Source organism: Numenius arquata, chromosome W (genome assembly GCF_964106895.1).
Source record: "Numenius arquata chromosome W, bNumArq3.hap1.1, whole genome shotgun sequence".
Classification (NCBI taxonomy): domain Eukaryota; kingdom Metazoa; phylum Chordata; class Aves; order Charadriiformes; family Scolopacidae; genus Numenius; species Numenius arquata.
Genome location: NC_133615.1, coordinates 27124910 through 27147742, shown reverse-complemented (window position 1 = coordinate 27147742; position 22833 = coordinate 27124910). Strand labels below are relative to the sequence as shown.

The 22833-nt window shown below is 44.8% G+C and overlaps 1 protein-coding gene across 2 annotated transcripts in view; it reads left to right on the top strand.

Annotated features, from left to right (window-relative positions):
• Positions 1–22833, top strand: part of LOC141476546 (BDNF/NT-3 growth factors receptor-like) — a 200238-nt gene that overhangs the window by 25317 nt on the left and 152088 nt on the right. For both annotated transcript variants that reach the window (XM_074165228.1, XM_074165226.1), the window contains exons 2-3: positions 18908–18982; positions 19198–19269. In XM_074165228.1, coding sequence (XP_074021329.1) covers positions 18908–18982; positions 19198–19269 — 147 coding nt within the window. The remainder of the gene's footprint in view (positions 1–18907; positions 18983–19197; positions 19270–22833) is intronic.

Below are 22833 nucleotides of genomic sequence, written 5' to 3'. Positions count from 1 at the left end.
GCCTGCCGGTGACATGATCATTATCCTGGGAGCTTGATACGGTTTTGTATATACTGTATATTTTTTTCTTTCTTTTTTTTTTATTATTTATTATTTCATTATTTATTAATATTTTCATTAAAGTAGTTTAGTTTTTTTCTAAACTCATAAATCTCTTTTGTCGCGACGGAGGGAAGACAGGGCCACTCAATATGAGTGATCAGCAAGCTTCGTTTATTGATTCACACAGTGGCCTTTTATGTTCTAACATAATTAGCTCATACATATTACAAAAGTTAAGCTCATGATTGGTTAGTTCTTAGAAAGATCAACTCCACCCTTGGTTCCTTCTTTACAGTTACTTTCATCCTCTTTTCCCATGCCTGAGCAGCTGCAACCTCTCTGTTATCATACAACAATTATAGTCAAGGACAAGGTGTCCTTGCCAGCCCAGCAGTTACGGGGGCTGAATCCGATGTTTCTCAAGCTTTTGCTCGGCCAGCTGGATCATGTCTACGTGACCCTTCTCAGCTAGCCATTCTCCCACAATTCCCCCGTTTTTATTTTGAATGACATAGGCTTGGTTAAACATCCGTAACACAAGGGTTTTCATACAAGACAACACACAACTCACACAAAGCAATGCTATTAGTACAATGATTAAGACTAGCAATCCCGTCTGTAAAAGGTTTCTCAGCCATCCGGACAGACCCAACCAGACTCCAAGAGCACCCCTATAAGGCACGTAGTAAATGGGGAGCGGGGTGTTGCTAGGCTTGCACAAAAGCTGGTCGTGTTGAGTGACCGAGCTAAAGTTATCCACACATTTTCTCGTGGGTCAAACATCTCGCTATATGGGATGGCTCTTATGCTTACAACTAAGGCAACTACTATAAAGCTTTCTATACCTAAATTAACCATTTTCTCTGTTTCAACTTCTAAGCAAATAGCATGCACATAATACCTAGGGGTTACAGACCCCACAGACTGTACAATTAATTTCTGTCTTTGCGACCTCGTGGTTCACACTCAGGCGCAGCGGTCTCAGTCCGTTGGTTTACGGTGATTAGTCGGGTCACCTTCAGCGGCGACTTCAGGGTGGTCGATGGCGGGCCTTACCCAACGGCTGGGAACCCAGATGGTACCTTGTCCCCTATGGTCCATCGTAGAAGGGGTGATTTGCGAGCAAGGGTCAATCCTCCTACTCCCGCGACCGTGGCGCTGCTCGCGTAGGTCGGCCATTGAGCCGGCCACTTATGCGTGCTGATTATGGAAATGTCAGCGCCAGTGTCTAGAAGAGCAACAAGTGATATAGTTAGGTTGGCGTATTGCACAGCAACCGGGCGTTGTGGCCTTTGGCGCAAGCCGACAGTTAGTAAGGCCATTTGTCCTGTAGATCCAAAGGCTCCTTGCCCTCGTGGCTGCTCTTGCAGCGGTGGAAGGGCTCCCGCAAGATGTGGTAGGGGAATTAATTGCGCCACCTTGGTGCCTTTAGCGATGAAGAGCGGTGGGAATAACGTGTGGGCCATGATCTGGATCTCACCGTGGTAATCCTTATCAATCAGTCCCACCAACACATTAAGTCCCAGCATGGTGGCTGATGAACGGCCTATAAGTAGTGCTCCGACAGCTTGTCCATTGATACAGATTGGTCCCTGTGTGCCGGTAGCAATGCTGACAGGCTTTGAGTCCAACAGGGTACAATCTACTGCTGTTGCCAGGTCCAAGCCGAGGTTTCCGCTTGTGGCTGGTCTGAGCTGAAGGGATTGAGTGCTGCCGGATATGCAGCCGCTTTTTGTGTCGGCGCGGGGCGGCTTTTCCCGCTGAATCGTCCGTTTCCCGGTTTAGAAGCGCGACATGCAGTCTCATTGTGGTTGTCCGACCGGCAGTTTCTGCACCATACTGAGCCGGCGTTGCAGTTCCGTCTGATGTGTCCAGCAGCGCCGCAACGGTAGCATCGTGGGCGAGGTGATCCAGTAGCATTTAATCGATGAACGGAGGCTTGCAAAGGAGCAAGGGCTGCAAGAACTTGACTCTGCGTAGCCTGCGCGTGTTCCTTTAAACTATTCCCTAGTTCCTTTACTGCCTCAACTAACATTGCCTGTGGCCCTACCGGTACCTGAGCCATCCTTTCTAGTCCTTCCTCGATAGTCCATGTCCCTGGCAATGTAGCCAAGATGTTGCGTGTGGCCGGATTACTATTTTGTATAGCACACTGCTTTAGTATAGTGCCTCTGAGATAATCGGGCACCCCGGCCGCCTGTATGGCGTCTGCTACTCGATCTATAAATAGACCAAATGGTTCCTCCCTTCCCTGCTTAATACCCATATATGAAGGGATTCCTTTTTTTTTTTTTTTTGAGTGAACTTTTTTTTTTGTTTTTTTTTGGTTTTTTTTTTTTTTTTTGAGTGAACGGCTTTTTTCTCTCTCTCTTTTTTTTTTTTTTTTTTTTTTTTTTTTTCCTCAGCTCGATTTGCAACGGGGCGTTAGCGACTGCCCGCCATGGCTTTATCAACTTTTTGGCTGATTTATTATCGCATATAACTTTGTCAAACAATTTATCCTCATATTTACGGCATTCCTCGTGTTCAAAAACCGTATCTGGATTATCAAAGCAACCTCTCGCTACTCCATACGCTGATAACCCAGGCAACTCCCTTTTACAATCTATACCCTGAACGCTCCGCTTTTCTAAAAAGCATTTGAGCAAATTGTACGCCGCTTGTCTGTTCATACCTTCGTTATCTATACCCTAAATGCTCCGCTTTTCTAAAAAGCATTTGAGCAAATCGTACGCCGCTTGTCTGTTCATACCTTCGTTATCTATACCCTAAATGCTCCGCTTTTCTAAAAAGCATTTGAGCAAATCATACGCCGCTTGTCTATTCATACCTTCGTCAGCGCTGTTGCAGCCTTCCAGACTTCGGCGGCGCGTAGCCGGCAGGACACTCTCTATAGGTGCTCCAGGGCGCGGGGACCTTTTCCTTTAATCCCTTTCGCTCTTGGGCGCGGGGACCTTTTCCTTTAATCCCTTTCGCCTCCTGCGCTGCTTACAGGACCAGCACTGAAACTCCGTTGACCGTGGCTCGCAGGTTCAGCCCTCTGTAGGGTCCCTGTTCGGGCGCCATTTGTCGCGACGGAGGGAAGACAGGGCCACTCAATATGAGTGATCAGCAAGCTTCGTTTATTGATTCACACAGTGGCCTTTTATGTTCTAACATAATTAGCTCATACATATTACAAAAGTTAAGCTCATGATTGGTTAGTTCTTAGAAAGATCAACTCCACCCTTGGTTCCTTCTTTACAGTTACTTTCATCCTCTTTTCCCATGCCTGAGCAGCTGCAACCTCTCTGTTATCATACAACAATTATAGTCAAGGACAAGGTGTCCTTGCCAGCCCAGCAGTTACGGGGGCTGAATCCGATGTTTCTCAAGCTTTTGCTCGGCCAGCTGGATCATGTCTACGTGACCCTTCTCAGCTAGCCATTCTCCCACACTCTTTTATCTCTTCCTCTCCTCTCTATTCCTTAGGGGGGGGGGAGGGGCCATCTGTCGCTCTGATTGGTTAATCTGGTCAAAACCACGACAGGTGCCACATGGGTTAACTCCCAATTGTGGCAACGGGGCTATAGATTGTCATTCAGGGCATGTCAAGATAATATTACGCGCTTGGTCAGTGGTTATCTGAAATTGCTTTTGCAGTGCCTTCCTGTTTTGGTGAAAAAAGTTATGTGAGTTGTTGTTATGTGCTTGTTGAAATAATTGTGGTGTGGCGAGGGCGACTATGGCTTTATCAGCAGCACGGTTGCCCTCGGCTAAGGGTCCTGGCAGAGAGGTGTGTGATCGTATATGCGTGATATAATAGGGTAATTTACAATAGGAAACATAATGCCATAATATTTTAAGTTGTACGAATAATGCTGGGTTGTGACGTGCGGAAAGCAGACTCCACAACCTGTGAGGTTGTAAAGTAGGTATGTTTATTCAGCACTGGGCAGCACGGGGGGTCGCCCCACCACAATCGTGCGCGCCCACCGCGGCAGTTAGCTTAGGACTTATACAACCAAACCTTACATATTCAAGGGGCGCCTATACATATCCATAACCTTTCCCTGAAAAGGCGGTCTTTATTACAATGAGTTCCGAGAAATCATTTCCATGGTCTCCGCCTTTAACTCCTCCCAGCTGCGCACACGCAGTGTCTCCTGGTGGTTGTGGGCCGGGGTCTCGGGGATGAAGGCCGTATGTCTTCCGTATGTCTTCCTCGCTGTGCACCTCTCACCTTTAATGTTAATGTGCTGCTCCAGGCCACAGGACTGGGAAACCAGATGATGCTCTCTCAAGACAACTGGGTTCCTTCTTTGAATACCAATTGTTCCCTTATCTCCCAGCGAGGCAGATGTGACCACTTTATTGTTTCAACACATCCTTTCTTTGCCTAAACACCTTACGAAATGGCTTAAGGCTATAGATATACAGCTTAAGCCAAGCAATGGCTCTACTATTAACCCTTGAGTGTTAGTTCCCCTTATCAGTTGTTGACTTCCTTTAGGAAAGCGCCTTCTATACGCTGAACAATTCCTGTAACATATAAAGAATCAGTTATGATATTGAGATTTACATCAGAAAAAAGCTGAAAAGCACACGCAACAGCTGCAAGCTCAACAACTTGGGGCAATTCATCGACACATTTTATATCTTGGTTCCAGAGATTGTCGGTGGATCGCCAAAGGACTACCGCCCTGTGCGTTTTCCCAGAACCGTCTGTGAACGCTGTAACTGCATTAGAAAGTGGAGTATGAGAAAGCAAGGTTCGATTAGTCAGGGGTAATTCTTCTAAGGAATTTAACAGAGGATGTTTAGGTAAATGGATTAAAATTTGACCAGTGTAGTCTGCAAGTGCAGTCTGCACACTGAGAGATTCTGCTAACATCCAGTCCAAGTCTTTTTTGTTGGTGGGAATATAAATGATTCTGGATCACTAGCTTTTAGAGTCTGAAGTCGGTGACGACCTTTCTGAATCAAGTTGGCAAACATTTCTAATCGTGAAGTTACAGTCTTTGTAAATGCATGAGGCAAAAAGAGCCACTCTAATATCACAAGTGGGTCTTTTTTTGTTGAATCCCATTGGCTTAGAAGGGCATATGGCTGAAAGGTATTTTGAATGATGACTAAGTACACTGGAAGCATTAAACGAAGACGGTGACTTTGACGCGTCTGTAAAGCCTCTATTACTTGCTGTAGACATTGCAGTCCAGTAGGTGTCAGCTGTCTTTTAGAGTTCAGGTCAGGGTCACCCTTTAATAATTGAAACAGGGGGTGTAGATCTTGTGTAGTGATACCTAGAAAAGGTCTGAGCCAGTTGATGGTTCCTGACAATTTTTGCAGATCATTCAGAGTCTTTATTTGTAACACCAGCTTCAGTGCTTGTGGCTGGATGGTGTGAGTTGTAATTTTCCATCCTAGATATTTCCAGGGTGGTTCACGTTGGACCTTTTCCTCGGCTATCTGCAAGCCTGCTCCTTGGACAGCAAGGCGGACTTGGCAGATGACTCTCTGCAGGTCTTTGTCTTTTTCGGCAGCTAAAAGTATGTCATCCATGTAATGATAAATTATAACATGAGGGTTTGCATTTCGGACAGGTTGCAAAGCATTTGCTACAGTTAGTTGGCAGATAGTCGGGCTATTTAGCATACCTTGCGGCAACACAGTCCAATGATACCGTCGTGTGGGCTGTTGCTGATTGATAGATGGTACAGAGAACGCAACCCAGGGTGCATCCCTTGGGTGTAGAGGAATAGCAAAAAAACCAGTCCTTGAGATCAATTATAGCTATTGGCCAATTTTGAGGCAGCATAGAAGGTGAAGGAAGACCAGGCTGTAGCGCACCCATGGGCTCAATGGGCTCATTTATAGCTCGAAGGTCATGTAACAATCGCCACTTGCTGTTTTTCTTTGGTATTACAAATACAGGAGTGGTCCAGGGCTGGTGGTGGGTACAATGTGGCCAGCTGTTCTTGTACTAAGTCATGCAAATGCAGCAGTTTGTCCTTTTTCAGGGGCCGTTTATCTACCCAAACAGGTTTTTCTGATTTCCATGTCAATGAAAGGGCCTGCTGCTTGTCAATAGCCCATATTAAAAATTTGCTTTCAGGAGGATTCCCCACTGGCTTAACAAGTCTCGACCCCATAACGTTCCCCATTCCTCATTCCTGGGAAGAGTATAGGGACGTTGCCCGGCTGTGTAGGGATGAAGTCAGGAAGGCCAAGGCACAGCTAGAATTGGACTTGGCAAGGGACGTAAAGAAAAACAAGAAAGGCTTCTACAGGTACATTAACCAGAAAAGGAAGGTTAAAGAAAATGTACCCCCCCCTAATGAGCAGCAGTGGGGAACTTGTATCAACGGATGAGGAGAAGGCGGAAGTTCTCAACAACTTTTTTGCCTCAGTCTTCACTGGCAACCCCTCTCCTCCTAGCTCTTGTGTTGATGGCCCACAAGTTGAGGATCCAGATGACAAAGTCCATCCCACTATAACTGAAGACATGGTACGTGATCACCTAAGGAATCTAAAGATATACAAGTCCATGGGACCTGATGAAATCCATCCCAGAGTCCTGAAGGAACTGGCTGATGAAGTTGCAAAGCCACTTTCCATGATATTCGAAAAGTCATGGCAGTCAGGTGAAGTCCCTGCAGACTGGAAGAAAGGAAACATCACACCCATTTTTAAAAAGGGTAGAAAGGAGGACCCTGGGAACTACCGACCTGTCAGCCTCACCTCCGTGCCTGGGAAGATCATGGAGCAGATCCTTCTGGACGCCATGCTTGGGCACATGGAGGACAGGGGGATGATTCAGGACAGCCAACATGGCTTTACTAGGGGCAGGTCCTGCCTGACTAACCTAGTGGCCTTCTATGATGGAGTGACTATGTCACTAGATAAGGGACGACCTATGGATGTGATCTATCTGGACTTCTGTAAGGCCTTTGACACGGTCCCCTATGACATCCGGCTCGCCAAACTGGAGAGATACGGATTTGATGGGTGGACGGTTCAGTGGATAAGGAATTGGCTGGATGGTCGCATCCAGAGGGTAGTACTCAATGGCTTGAAGTCCAGATGGAGAGCAGTGACAAGTGGTGTCCCTCAAGGGTCTGTGCTGGGACCGGTACTGTTCAACATTTTTATCAACAATATAGACAGAGGGATGGAGTCCACCATCAGCAAGTTTGCGGACGATACCAAGCTGTGTGGTCTTGTCGATACACCAGAGGGACGGGATGTCATCCAGAGGGACCTGGACAGGCTGGAGAGGTGGGCTCAAGTAAACCTCATGAGGTTCAACAAGAGCAAGTGCAGAGTTATGCACCTGGGCCGGAACAATCCTCGCTATCAATACAGACTAGGGGATGAGGTATTAGAAAGCAGCCCTGAGGAAAGGGACTTGGGGGTGCTGATGGACAAGAACCTGGACATGAGCAGGCAATGTGCACTTGCAGCCCAGAAGGCCAATCACATCCTGGGCTGCATCAAGAAATGTGTTGCCAGCAGATCCAGAGGCGATTCTGCCACTTTACACTGCTCTGGTGAGACCTCACCTGGAGTACTGTGTGCAGGTCTGGAGCCCTCAATATAGAAAGGACATGGACCTGATGGAGCAGGCCCAGAGGAGGGCCACCAAAATGATCAGGGGGTTGGAGCACCTCTGCTATGAGGACAGGCTGAGGGAGCTGGGGTTGTTCAGCCTGGAGAAGAGGAGGCTCCAGGGAGACCTAATGGCAACCTTCCAGTACCTGAGGGGGGCCTACAGGAAGGCTGAGGAGGGTCTGTTTACAAAGGCCGGCAATGACAGAACAAGGGGTAATGGCTTTAAACTGGAAAAAAGCAGATTTTGATTAGACATTAGGAATAAGTTCTTTACCATGAGGGTGGTGGAACACTGGAATAGGTTGCCCAGGGAGGTGGTTGAGGCCCCTTCCCTGGAGATATTCAAGGTAAGGCTTGACGAGGCCCTGGGCAACCTGGTCTAGTTGGGGGTGTCCCTGCTGACTGCGGGGAGGTTGGACTAGATGACCTTTGAAGGTCCCTTCCGGCCCAGATGATTCTATGATTCTATGAACGTACAGGGCACAGGGAGGACATAAGGAGCTGTTTGTGCAATCCGACCGTCAGGTCCCTTGAAAGTTAATATCTTTGCACTTTTTTTGGGTCTCTGAGGACCTCCTACCCCCACAATAGCAGAGGTGGGATCTCTCAGTGGCCATTCGGGAGGCCAGTCGGATACATTAATGATAGTGACATCTGCTCCTGTGTCCACCAGACCAGAAAAGTGCCAAGTGGACTTGGCAACGTACCAAAGGCTGTTCTTTGGATACTTGTTTAGACCATAAAACTACAGGCTTTCCAGTGCTCCCAAATCCTCCTTCACGATTCCCTCCCCCAGGGTTGGTCATGGAGAGGAAAGGTACTGATTGTGCAATTTGTTGCCTTTTTGGAACAAAACAAGGTGGAGACGATGTCCAAGCCATAATTTTGATTTCTCCCGTAAAATCAGCATCAATGACTCCAGGCAAAACAAAAAGTCCCATTTGTATGGTCGAGGAACACCCTAACAAAAGAGCACTCCTGCCATTTCCAAGAAGTCCCATCACCCCAGTGGGGATGAAAACAACTGCTGTGGTATCTAGAGTTACTGACTGGGCTGTGGCCAGGTCCATTCCTGCACTTCCAGCTGTGGCTGGTCGGAGTGTGCTGGCCAAACGTTGTTCTGTGGTCTTGGGACCGTATTTGTTGTTATTGCGTGCGGTCTCACACTCCTCCCTCCGTTTCCTGAACCCCCTAGGGTTCGAGCATCAGCATGGAATTTGGGCCTGCATTCACTTGCCCAGTGCAGTCCTTTGTGGCAGCGAGGGCACAGTCGGTTTGGCATGGATCGATTTTCTCAACCGCCTCGCTTAACTGTTTTACAATCTTTTTTAAGATGCCCAGGCTTTCCACAATTATAGCAGTCTGCCTTTTGAGCAGCCCCCACAGTGAGCTGTGTTGATAATGCATCAGCTAAGAGACTCATTTTATGAGTTTCTGTGCCGATATCTTGGCACGCTTTTATCATATCAGTGATGGAAGGATTAGCATTCTTAATTGTTTACAATAGTTTACGACAGTCAGCATTAGCATTTTCAAATGCTAATTGTTTCATAAGAATATCACGAGCTGCTCGGTTATCTACTTGTCTCTCTATTGCATTTTGGAGCCGATCAAGGAATTTTATATAGGGTTCTCCAGGCGCTTGTGTGATAGCAGAAAAGGAAGCCTCTGGAGCAGCTGTATCAGGTACCCGTCTTACCGTGCGCAGTACAATTTCTTTTACTTGCTCAAAACACCGTCTGTCCATTTGGGCTTGCACATCGGGAGTAGCCCGAGGCCCCTCACCGACGAGCTCATTCAGACCAATATGATTTAAATTGCCAGTGAAGTTATCCATTGCCTTGGCAGTCGCAAGATCACGGTACTCAGTCATGAATACAGCATATTGTGTAGCCGATAAAATCATACGCAACAACAGTTTCCAATCATGAGGAGTCATAACATATCCGTTACCAATGGTCACCAATAAGCTAAAGGTATATGCCGATTAAAGACCATAGTCCTTTACCGATTTTCTCAACTCTTTTACTGCGTCATAAGGTAGAGATTCCCAGCGGGTCTGCTGGCCAGCTTCGATAAGTCACAGGGAAAGCTTGTAGCAATTCTGTATCTATCTGCCTTGGCTATAGCTTCTTTTCTACATTGTTCCAGAGCACCGTAATACACAGTCTGAGTTGGCGCAACACCCCCAACTGCCCCCCTCAGTTTGTCATCGGGGGGGTACAGATTCAGCTCCTTTTCAAGGTTCACAGGACCAGGGTCAAAAGGATGGTCCTAGAATCATAGAATCATAGAATCATAGAATCATAGAATCGTCTAGGTTGGAAGAGACCCTTGGGATCATCGAGTCCAACCATCTACCCTACTCTACAAAGTTCTCCCCTATACCATATCCCCCAACACCACATCTAAATGGCTCTTAAACACATCCAGGGATGGTGACTCAACCACCTCCCTGGGTAGCCTATTCCAATGCCCGACCACTCTTTCTGTGAAAAATTCTTTCCTTATGTCCAGTCTTAACCTACCCTGTTGGAGCTTGAAGCCATTCCCTCTCGTTCTGTAAACCTCTGTAGACCTCCCCGGGGTCTGATTTTTCCACCGCAGCATTACAAGGAAGTGGCAGCGGTAGAGCAGAGGAGCACTCTGGGTGTTCAGGGGGATCAGTTTTTGCCTCTTTTCTAATCTGTGTCAAGGCTTCTGACACTTGATGCCACACTGGTAAATGTTTGGCGGCTGCTGTATCTATTCCTGTGGCCGCATCCCAAAGTTTAGTGCCTATCTTGTCCCACACACCCCCATCAAAGGTGCCCATCGGTGGAAAGTCGGGGACATTTCTCCTGACCCAGTCTAAGAAAGTTACTAAAGACAGGGTAGATATGGATCAATTCTGAGTTTTTAAAATATACTGTAGTATTTCGAGATTCATTTGCTGCTCTTTCGGCAGAGAGTTTCCCATGGTTCCCGATCGCTCACCTCTGTCCTGCAGAAAGGTGATGAGCCGGCAATGAAGTCAGTCCTCGAGTTAAACCCTGGTTCGATTGGGCTACGCTACCGGTACGGACGTCTTCAGTCTCTTGATTCGTGCCCCACGTTGGGTGCCATTTGTAGCGTATTAAGAGCACGGACTCAGGTCGGGGCTGCAACCAGAATCGTTTATTGCAATAAACACTCAGCTTGTATAGTCTTTCAGATCACTAAGTCCATCAGCGTTATCTTCTTTCCCAACCGACACCCCCTTGCAACCCCCAACTGCCAGACGGGCGGATTTCCCCCCAATCAGTAGAGTCGTTAGGCGCTGTTTATGGGTCGTTAGGCGCTGCTCACGGCTGTCCCCTGCCAGTATTCCTGCTTACTCTATTCCTTCTTCTGGTCTTTGCTTCTTCCACAATCCTGTTAACCCACAGTATAAGGCCAACATTTAAGATATGCCTTTATAAATAAATTCTTTATCGTCTGGACAGCTGATGCTTCTTTCTGACTATATCAAGGGATATCAGCATTTCCCAAAAATATTTGCTAAGGAAAAGAATATAGCTGTCACCTGTCCTCTGGAGAAGTGTTAAAAATTGATATCAGGGGTGTGACAGGAATAGAGAACCTAATGGAGAAAACAGGCAAACAAGCTTTGCATTCATTCTGGGGAAAGTAGTTCTGAAGGTGTTACTTAAGGACATGAATCCCAAATCTAGAGAACTGCATGAAATGTCTTGAGTGTTAGCTCGATTTGGTACGCTGCTACTTGAAAAGAAGACCTTCAAGCCAAACCAGATACATAAGTAAGCCCAAGGGTGCATTACATTTCATATTCCCATTTTCTAAATATAGTAACTGTTTTCTTAAATTCTGCACTGTGGTCATATTAATTTAGTTTTACTTTTGCTTTAATGTTTGCATACTGTAAGGAGTGAAATTAGCTGGCAAACCATGGTCTTTCTATTTCCCAGGGACTTGCAGTCTTAAGCAAGAGTATGGATCTGCTCCTGCAGTGTCAAAACAAGACTGGGATCTCCACTTAATTCCAGCTTTCTCCTGCTTTAAGAAGGTGGATTGGTGCTGATTGTTCAGAATGTCAGCTTTGGAGAAGCAATTCCCAATGGCATCTGCATGCTACTAATTCGATAATCATAGCATCTTAGTACAGAGCAGAATGACTCCTGGTGTCTCCTTGCAGTTTAAACAGCCACAGATCAAGAATAGGGAGTTCCTGAAGCTAACAATAATCTGTGACCTTGACTTTTGTTCCAGATAGCCCTGAACAGTACCTTATCTGAACATGGGATATACATAGTGAAGAATATGCTCCAAAAAAGTGTGTGTCAGTGGTTGCAGAGAAAGGTCCAAGAGTTAGTTCTGTCAACTCTAGAACTGCTCTGGATGGAAACCACTTTCCATCATTTATCAGCAGTCCTGGATAACCAGGGAGGTCCCAGTTGACTGGAGGTTAGCAAATGTGATGCCCATCCACAAAAAGGGCTGGAAGGAGGATCTAGGGAACTACAGGCCTGTCAGTCTGACCTCGGTGCCTGAGAAGGTTATGGAACAGATCATCCTGAGTGCCATTATGTGGCACATACAGGACAACCAAGTGATCAGGCCCAGTCAGCATGGGTTCATGAGAGGCAGGTCCTGCTTGACAAACCTGATCTCCTCCTATGACAAGGTGACCCACTTAGTGGATGAGGGACAGGCTGTGGATGTTGTTTACCTGGACTTTAGTAAAGCCTTTGACACCATTTCCCACAGCATCCTCCTGGAGAAACTGGCTGCTCATGGCTTGGATGGGCATACGCTTTGCTGGGTAAAATCTGTCTAGAGGGCCAGGCCCAGAAAGTGGTGGTGAATGTAGTTCAATCCAGTTGGCTGGCAGCTGGTCACGAGTGGTGTTCCCCAGAGCTCAGTACTGGGGCCGTTTCTCTTTAATGTCTTTATCAACAACCTGGACGAGGGGATTGAGTGCACCCTCAATAAGTTTGCAGATGATACCAAGTTGGGCGGGAGCGTCGATCTGCTTGAGGGTAGGAAGGCTCTACAGAGGGATCTGGACAGGCTGGATCGATGGGCTGGGGCCAATGGTATGAGATTCAACAAGGCTAAGTGCTGGGTCCTCCACTTGGGTCACAACAATCCCATGCAGCGCTACAGGCTTGGGGAAGTGTGGCTGGAAAGCTGCCCAGCAGAAAAGGACCTGGGGGTGTTGGTGGACAGCTGGCTGAATACAAGCCAGCAGTGTGCCCAGGTGGACAAGAAGACCTAGCTTGTATCAGGAATAGTGTGGTAAGTAGGACTAGGGAAGTGATCGTCCCCCTGTACTCGGCACTGGTGAGGCCTCACCTCAAATACTGTGTTCAGTTTTGGACCACTCACTACAGGAAAGACATTGAGGTGCTGGAGCATGTTCAGAGAAGGGCACAAAGTATAGAATTACAAGAGTCATTCTTTATTTATGCGCATGAGGTGTCCCTGCTCAAATTGGGGCACCCCGAAGCCATTTTACAGAGTTCTTACACCTTTCAAGCATTCAGGTACAACATGATTTGACCAATCACTACTCACACACACACATACTACTGTTTTGCAAAGCAACTATAATTCTATGATGTCATCATCCATCTGCTTCTTTCGTGATCTAGACGTCTCTGGAATCGGTCTTGCTGCAGTTCCTTATTTATGATGCCAGATAATGGGAGGGTTTCATAGAGGTGTTAGAGGGGCTAGGATGCTGGCGTGATCTTGGTAGTCCAGGGGTATCTTTTCTTCTTTGTGGATGGCTTTAAGGTTCTGAGAAACAAAGGTCCTCATCTTCAAGGTGGGGGCTGTCCTTTTCCTCCTTGCAGTGAGCTGGAGCCCTTTAGTTATGCTGAATTAACCATGAAAAAATATATATCTTAAAAAGCTAATAAAATTTCATACTATTAAGACTAATTGATAAGTTAGGGAATGAGATTTTCCTCACAGTTTCAACGGGACTGCAAATGAAACCCATTTGGATCTGCTAATTTCAAATATTTTCTCCAGCCTACAAGGTTTTCATTATTTTCATGCATAACCATAAATCAGCCCAGGTGTGCTGCAAATGTCCGTAAGCTTTAGCATATCTTTTGATGAACTTCATTTGATATTTGAGTTTGTAAGAAAATACAGCACTAGGGAATTTTGCAGTGTTTAATTGTGGATGTTACATAAAGCTCTCACAGTAGTGTAGACTAGGGACATATGTGACGTCATTAAATGGTAATTCATCTACTGACAGTTCAGTATCTGGAGTGTGCTGCCTTTTTCCCTAAAGATCTGGTGAAAAAAACCCCTCAGAATAAAAAGTTTTCCTGAAGTTCAGAAACAGTTCACCAGGGAATGTTTACTAATTTTCAGAACTTTTTTCTCCTAGCTTTATGAATCAGGGCTAAACATATAATTGATTAATTTTTTTTTTTGAGTGTTAAGAAAATATTTTTCCCATAAAGGGAAACAACAGAAATATTTTGTGAGCTGAATTACAGTGTTATTTGCTTATATCTATGTCATTGATACTAGCATGTGGCTGGTTTTCCAAGTGGAGTAGTATACCTTAATGTATGTAAATCCAGAGAAAATAGAGTAAATCAAATATGTTAGTGAGACATAGTTCTGCTGACCAAATGTTTTCAGTTTAAGAAAAAGGACGTGTCAGATTTGAAAGTTAAGAGTGAATTCTTCTTTTCAGCTGTCGAAGCACAAAAGAATCTAAACTGTTCTAAAGTACAGAAATTACTTTCATTTCTTTTCATGCTTTCATAATTCAAAAGTTGCTTCACTGACTTTGTACAGACAGGTTTTTTACATGTGTAATGCACAAAAATGAAAACTATTCTCTTAAAAAAGTTATTTGTAAGTGTTAAGTTTTTTACCATAGGATTTTAAAATATCCTTTCCAGAATGTTGCTGAAGTGGTGAAATATGAATATGTGATATTATTCAGTAGTTAAGTTGTTGAAGTGTGTTGAGATGAGCATGTTATTGTGGGTTGCAATGTGCAGTCGGTAGGTGTATGATTCTGAATGCTTTTATGAGAACGAATCAGTAGTTTACAAACATTAAATTAAAGGTATAAAAAATAGTTTACTGATGACTCATTGAAGGAGAGACATAGTATAGAGCTATAGTATAATCAAGTGAATAGTATTGTAGACAGCTGAGGGTTTGGTTTAGAGGCAATAATTGGTATTTGTGAGCTGATAAGAGTGATCCCATTGGGTAATATCCTGACAGATTTCAGTGGTGCTATATTTTGTGGTGTGTAGTGGGAGCTTCCAAGCTCCTCATGTGACTTCAGCCAGCCATGAGTCAGGATGTTTTTTTTCTGTGCTACAATAAAAAATGTTCAGTTAAAGAACAGACGGGATATTCTTAAGGACAGGCAGGCAAATTACATTTCTCAGCATCACCCACTGCAAGTTGGAGCTTTTAGAGTATTAATGTTTGATGAGAAATAACATCAAGGCAGAGTAGTTGTGAAGAAGGTAAAAATAGACTTCACTTAGAGAAGAGATTTTATTTCAAACCTCTCTCTAAATTAAACAAAAGAACAGCTACCCTTTGAAGTGTACAGCCACAGTCGTACTTTCTTTCTCGCTGATCTCGCTGCAAAGATTTACTTTTAAATAGATTTGTTAAGCAAGTAAGAAAGTATAGGAAAACCTGACCGGCTTGTGGTAATTTACATGTCTACTCTTCAGGGATTTCCAACTGTGTAAAATTTGCTTTGCTGTCATGTTCTGTACTAAGTGGGTGGTATACAAATGTATTGAATAACAGTTATTATTTTGAGTAATTTGTACTTGCACTTAGCCAAAATTTCTTCTGAGTCCCTATTTGAAGTACAATTATGGAAAGTCCGAAATCATTCACTATAAGCAGCCTAGTACCAGCTCAGAGTAAAGTGTGGAACTTTCTTTTTGTTATTATTTTTTTAAGGGATGCAATAAGAGAAAGGTAGGGGAGGAAGGATTATGAATTTATGTTGCTTCATCATTCCAAATGTTGTCCCTTTGATTTGTTCCCTAATGGACCAATAATGATATTTTTTAAATTTTTTACATTTTATAGATGGTCTTCTCATACTCAGATCTTAATCTGGTGTAAATTGTGGTTGCTTGGTTCACTTCAGTAGAGCTGAGCTCTTTTACACTGGTTGAGATTTACCACAGAATGCAATAAACTAATATATTTCTATGTGATGCTGTAAGCTATGTCAGTTTTGTAGCTTCTCATAGTGGGAGGTTCTGGTTAAATGTTTTTATGATTGAAATTGCAACATCAGATCTGGAATTGTGATAAATGTGTTTAAGTGATGGAGCTGGGTTATGGTAGTGCTTGTCAAGAGAATTGTTGCTCAGTTTCTTCTCTTTTACTCTTCTGAGTCCCTTCTCCCTCTGTGTTTGTCTGTTTTCTTTCATTCCTGCTCTTCTGCATTTGCCCTGTTTCCTTCTGGTCTTGCAGGATGCTCATTGGTTGAATGTTGAGAACCGAGTGAGGAAGATACCTTTAATATTTCTTGCATAACTTAATTTTAGCATGATGAGGTCTAAGTGACAGATAAGATGAAACTTAATTAAATCCCCTGTTCTTCTTCAGGGCAAATTCAGAGACAGTAGGATCATCCACTTACAGGACTCTCAAATGGAAGGACTGATAGCCTTTACTAGACTTCTTAATTGTTTTTACTTGGCAAAATCAACAAATGAAAAATAGGTTAATAAACACTAAGAGATTAAATCAAATTTGTTTAAAAACCCAACAAAGGGCACAAAATATATAGGAAACTTACCTTACAATGGGTGCACCATGTTTATCTTATCCTAAGAAGACCTGCAGAGCATTCATTGATGTCGTATGATGCTGTGGTAACGTGTTTTGTCCAGTATCACATGTTGTCTTCTGTCTGCCCTTATTTTTCCCAAGAGACAATGAATCCCATTAGGGGATTTTTTTTGCTTTCCCTGGCACTTGGCAAGACTGTAGCCTAAGTCAGCTTTGCAGCTTGGAGGGAAGCCCATTCCACCTCTTGGGATTGTCAAGTTTCTGTTGGGATGTGGGCACACAAAAGATTTCTCTAAAACAGCAACTACAGTAGATTTTATCGTCTTTGAGAAAGTGATACACTTTCTTCTCCAATTCACCAGAGTTCCTTTAAATACAAGAAACACTTCAGTTTTATTCTAGCAAAATAAATACTCCTCCTGTTTATGAAAACATACTGTGTTGCGGCTTTGCTTAATTATGTATGCTTATGAAAATGCAAGTGAATCTCAGTTTCAATTTGTCTGTGACTGGGGTTATCTTTTGAAATGCATGGACTCTTAGACAGGGTGATTTCCCACATCAGACTTATGTTTCTGCTCATAAGGTCAGTTGAATTGCACTTTCCTCTGATTCCTCCTTCTTGGACAGCATGATTTGCACTGTGAAACTTTTTTCTGTCTGAAGAAGAGATAAGCTGTGTATCATCCCATGTATTATCTGTACAACATTGTAATTTCCAATCTGTGGGATGTCACTGGTCATTCATAGATCTCGCATGGTAATAATACAAAAGACCAGCTTGCATGCCCACATCTTTTTGGGGTTCAAGCAGAAATTCACGGTATGTGAGAGGACTGACAGTACTTTGGTCTATTAGGACAGTTTCTCTTCTCTTAATTTCCACTTCTGTATGTAATATAATGAAGTGTAGCCTCCCTTTCTTCTGTTTTCCTATTGCCACACCTTAAAAAATAAAATTGCAACTACTTTGGGAAAGGGAAAGAATTAATTTAATGAGTGATTAAATTAAGAACAACATGAGGAAAAAAAACCTAGGGCAGCTCCCCAAATGTAAATAGGAGCAACTATACTACTACCATGAAAGTTGGCCCTTTTCCTGTTGTAAAACCCATGAAGCAGTGTCCTAGAATACAGTGACACTGTAATGCATTTTTATTTATTGTGACTTCAGGGTGACTTCTTTCCTTGATGAACTCATTTCCCCTGTGCAAAACTCAATTGTTCCTCCTCCAACCCCATACCACAATAATAAATGTTGGGGAAGATTTTATGAGCACTTTTGCTCTGCAGTTGCTTTAACTAGAGCTCAGTGTTAATTGCATGGGGTGAGTTGACTTTGGCTGGCTGCCAGGTGCCCACTAAGCTGCTCTATCACTCCCCCTCCTCAACTGGACAGGGGGGAAAAATATGACAAAAAGCTCGTGGGTTGAGATAGGGACAGGGAGATCCCTCGGCAATTACCATCATGGGCAAAACAGGCTCGACTTGGGGAAATTAATTTAATTTATTGCCAGTCATATCAGAGTAGGATAATGAGAAATAAGAAAAAAAATCTAAAAAACGCCTTCCCCCCACCTCTCCCTTCTTCCTGGGCTCAACTTCACTCCCCATGTCTCTACCTCCTCCCCGAGTGGCGCACGGGGATAGGAAATGGGGGTTACGGTCAGTTCATAATGCTTCATGTCTGCAGCTTCTTCCTCCTCAGGCTCTTCCCCTGCTCCAGCATGGTGACCCTCCCATGGGATACAGTCCTTCACGAACTGCTCCAGCATGGGTCCTTCCCACAGGCTGCAGTTCTTCAAGGACTGCTCCAACATGGGCCCTTTCCCTGGGGTATAATCCTTTAGGAATGGACTGCTCCAACGTGGGTGCCCTGCGGGGTCACAGGTCTGACTAGAAGACCTGCTCCTGCATGGGGTCTCCATGGGGTCGCAGCTTCCTTCAGGGCACATCCACCTGCTCTGGCGTGGGGTCCTCCATGGGTTGCAGAGCAGATATCTGCTCCACTGTGGTCCTCCATGGGCTGCAGGGAGAACAGCCTGCTTCACTATGGTCTTCATCACGGGCTGCAGGGGAATCTCTTCTTCAACACTTGGAGCACCTCCTCCCACTCCTTCACTGACCTTGGTGTCTGCAGAGTTGTTTCTCTCACGTTTTTCTTGCTTCTCTCTCCCAGCTGCTGTTGTTATAACCGAGGTGCCACCAGTGTCACTGACTGGCTCAGCTTTGGCCAGCGGCAGATCTGTCTTGGAGCCTGGAACTGGCTCTGTCTGACATGGGGGCAGCTTCTGGCATCTTCTCACGGAAGCTACCCCTGCAGCCTCTCCCGCTACCAAAACCTTGCCACGTAAACCAAATAGAGTGCAATAGGTCAGCAACCACTGCTGGCTTTCAGACTTCATTGCTGACTTCTGATCAGTCAAAGCCATGGAAGTAGCCACTTTCTTACTTTGTTTTTTGTCTTTTTCAACAGTTACATCGCAAACCAGCAGAAATTAGAAAGTATCAATGACAATGAAGTTGGATTTTATGTTGGACTTAAAAATCTGTGAGTATATGGGATAATTATATTTCTTTATTTCTCTTGCAGAAGCATTTACAGACGTCATGAGAGAGTAGGGCTAACTTTTTGCGTTATAGAAGACAGCTGTAGAGCTTGCAGTTCAACCTAGTTGATATTTCATCCACATTCTTATTTTAAACATCATTATTCTTTCCATTGTATTTTAAATGAACTATTCTGAGTTTTATATACTTTCACAGGACTGTGGTGGATTCAGGCTTAAGGTTTGTGTCCCATCAGGCATTTGTGAAAAACGTCAACCTACAATACATGTGAGTAAGGATAGCTTCTGTTTTCTAAGTTAAAATTGTCCAAACCTTGTTAACTCCTTTCTCTCTCTTCCTGTTTCCTTAATATAAAATTTTTTAACTTCTAATGGCCTCCTGTCATTAATAGGACATGTATGATAAGGAATTGGTAGATCATAAGAACATAATGTGGAATGGCAAAAAGACCCATCCAGCTCATTATCCTGTTTCTAACAGTGGTCACTGGCTGTGTCTCTTTTAGTAAGTAGTGGAGCACAAAGGAGTGCATCTCTCTACTGAGTCATTTGGTGGTGAGAGTATGATGTCCACACTATATGCATCACGCTCAGTGTCATGGGTTTGACTTTGGACTAGCTCTAGACTGATTCAGTGGGCTGAACAGAAGTGCATTTGGTCCATGCATGGAGCACATATAATGTAGTTTGACTAGTTTACATGCCCTGAGACTCTACCATGCCTGTGAACTTAAGTTTTGTAAGTAAGGATGATCAGAAGATTGACTTCAGCTCAATTCTGAGCTGAGCTGATGCACCCAAAGCAGAATATAAGAATGCGGTTATTTTCCCACCCAATTGCACTTTGCAGTTCATGAACTTCAGGAAACAGATTTGGTGCCTGTGCAGCTTTTTGACTGTGTTTTTCTAGATTAGTTTAGATTTAGCAAAGTTATATCAGTTACAAAGAAAGATTTTTTAAAGAAACATCACTGGGCTGCAGTGATCATGCTCTAGTGCAGTTCACTCTCTTAAGAAGTTTGAAGCCCAAGAGGAACACTGTCACGACGCTAAATTTTAAGAAAGTGAACTTCCAACTCTTCAAGGAGTTAGTAAATAGGACCCCATGGGAAACTGCCCTTAGGGACAAGGGAACAGAACAAAGCTGGCAGATCTTTAAGGATGCTCTCCATAGAGCACAAAAGATCTCAATCCCAACATGTAGGAAATTGGGTAAGGAAGGCAAGAAACCACCATGGTTGAGCCGGGACCTGCTGGTCAAACTAAGGGGTAAGATGGGGCTACACAGGAAATGGAAGAAGGGACAGGCAACCTGGGAAGAGTATAGGGATGTTGCCCGGCTGTGTAGGGATGAGGTCAGGGAGGCCAAGGCACAGCTAGAATTGGACTTGGCAAGGGACATAAAGAAAAACAAGAAAGGCTTCTACAGGTACATTAATCAGAAAAGGAAGGTTAAAGAAAATGTACCCCCCCTAATGAGCAGCAGTGGGGAACTTGTATCAACGGATGAGGAGAAGGCGGAAGTTCTCAACAACTTTTTTGCCTCAGTCTTCACTGGCAACCCCTCTCCTCCTAGCTCTTGTGTTGATGGCCCACAAGTTGAGGATCCAGATGACAAAGTCCATCCCACTATAACTGAAGACATGGTACGTGATCACCTAAGGAATCTAAAGATATACAAGTCCATGGGACCTGATGAAATCCATCCCAGAGTCCTGAAGGAACTGGCTGATGAAGTTGCAAAGCCACTTTCCATGATATTCGAAAAGTCATGGCAGTCAGGTGAAGTCCCTGCAGACTGGAAGAAAGGAAACATCACACCCATTTTTAAAAAGTTTAACATTTTTATCAACGACATAGACAGAGGGATTGAGAGCACCATCAGCAAGTTTGCAGATGACACCAAGCTGTGTGGTGTTGTCAATACACCAGAGGGATGGGATGTCATTCAGAGGGACCTGGACAGGCTGGAGAGGTGGGCCCAGTTGAACCTCATGAGGTTCAACAAAAGCAAGTGCAGGATTCTGCACCTGGGAAGAAACAATCCTCGCTATCAATACAGACTGGGGGATGAGGTATTAGAAAGCAGCCCTGAGGAAAGGGACTTGGGGGTGCTGATGGACAAGAACCTGGACATGAGCAGGCAATGTGCTCTCGCAGCCCAGAAGGCCAATCACATCCTGGGCTGCATCAAAAGAAGTGTTGCCAGCAGATCCAGAGACGTGATTCTGCCACTTTACTCTGCTCTGGTGAGACCTCACCTGGAGTACTGTGTGCAGGTCTGGAGCCCTCAATATAGAAAGGACATGGACCTGATGGAGCGGGTCCAGAGGAGGGCCACCAAAATGATCAGGGGGCTGGAGCACCTCTCCTATGAGGACAGACTGAGGGAGCTGGGGTTGTTTAGCTTGGAGAAGAGGAGGCTCCAGGGAGACCTCATAGCGGCCTTCCAGTACCTGAGGGGGGCCTACAGGAAGGCTGGGGAGGGTCTGTTTACAAAGGCCTGCAGTGACAGGACGAGGGGCAATGGCTTTAAGTTGGAGAAGGGGAGATTTAGATTGGATATTAGGAAAAAGTTCTTTACTCTGAGGGTGGTGGAACACTGGAACAGGTTGCCCAGGGAGGTGGTTGAGGCCCCTTCCCTTGAGATATTCAAGGTGAAGCTCGACGAGGCCCTGGGCAACCTGATCTAGTTGGGGGTGTCCCTGCTGACTGCGGGGAGGTTGGACTAGATGACCTTCGGAGGTCCCTTCCGGCCTGGACCAATCTATGAATCTATGGCATCCTGGCCTGTATCAGGAATAGCGTGGCCAGCAGGAGTAGGGAAGTGATCGTGCCTCTGTATTCGGCACTGGTGAGGCCTCACCTCGAGTACTGTGTTCAGTTCTGGGCCCCTCACTACAGGAAGGACATTGAGGTGCTGGAGCGTGTCCAGAGGAGAGCCACCAAGCTGGTGAGGGGTGTAGAGAACAAGTCATACGAGGAGAGGCTGAGGGAACTGGGCATGTTTAGTTTGGAGAAGAGGAGGCTGAGGGGAGACCTCATTGCCCTCTACAACTACCTGAAAGGAAACTGTAGAGAGGTGGGTGTTGGCCTCTTCTCCCAAGGGAATAACGACAGGACCAGAGGAAATGGTCTGAAGTTGCAGCAAGGGAGGTTTAGATTAGATATTAGGAAGAATTACTTTACTGAAAGAGTGGTCAAGCACTGGAACAGCCTGCCCAGGGAGGTGGTGGAGTCACCATCCCTGGAGGTATTTAAGAAACGTGTAGACGTGGCTCTTCAGGGCATGCTCTAGTGCCTGGGATTGTTGGTTTGTGGTGGGGTGTTGTGTGTGAGGTTGTGGGTGTGGGGTTTAGTTGGTGGGTGCTTTTTTTTTTTTTTTTGGGGGGGGGGTTGTTGTTTGTTTGGTTTTGTGTGTTGTGTTTTTTTGTTTGTTTGTGTGTTTTTTTTTTTTTTTAATGTGGTTGGACTCGATGATCTCAAAGGTCCCTTCCAACCACTAAGATTCTGTGATTCTGTGAAATTCCATAAAGTCAAGTGCATATGCAATGACTGTGGAAATTCACAATGCAAAATTATTGGCTAAGTGGCACAGTTGCAGAGAAATGTTTAGTGGCTACATTGAAACAGAATCTCAGCATGATGCAGCAGAACAAAGCAAATTCAGTCTATGATCAGAAGTAATTTTGTATTAGACTTTTGTATCTTTTCCCGATTAGTTGCAGGGAAGGCATCTATTGGAATACTGTATATAGATTAGGACACTGGATCTACTCATCTAGAAAGATATTTGAGAAGAACAACAGAGCTATAAGGAGTTTGTAAAGCA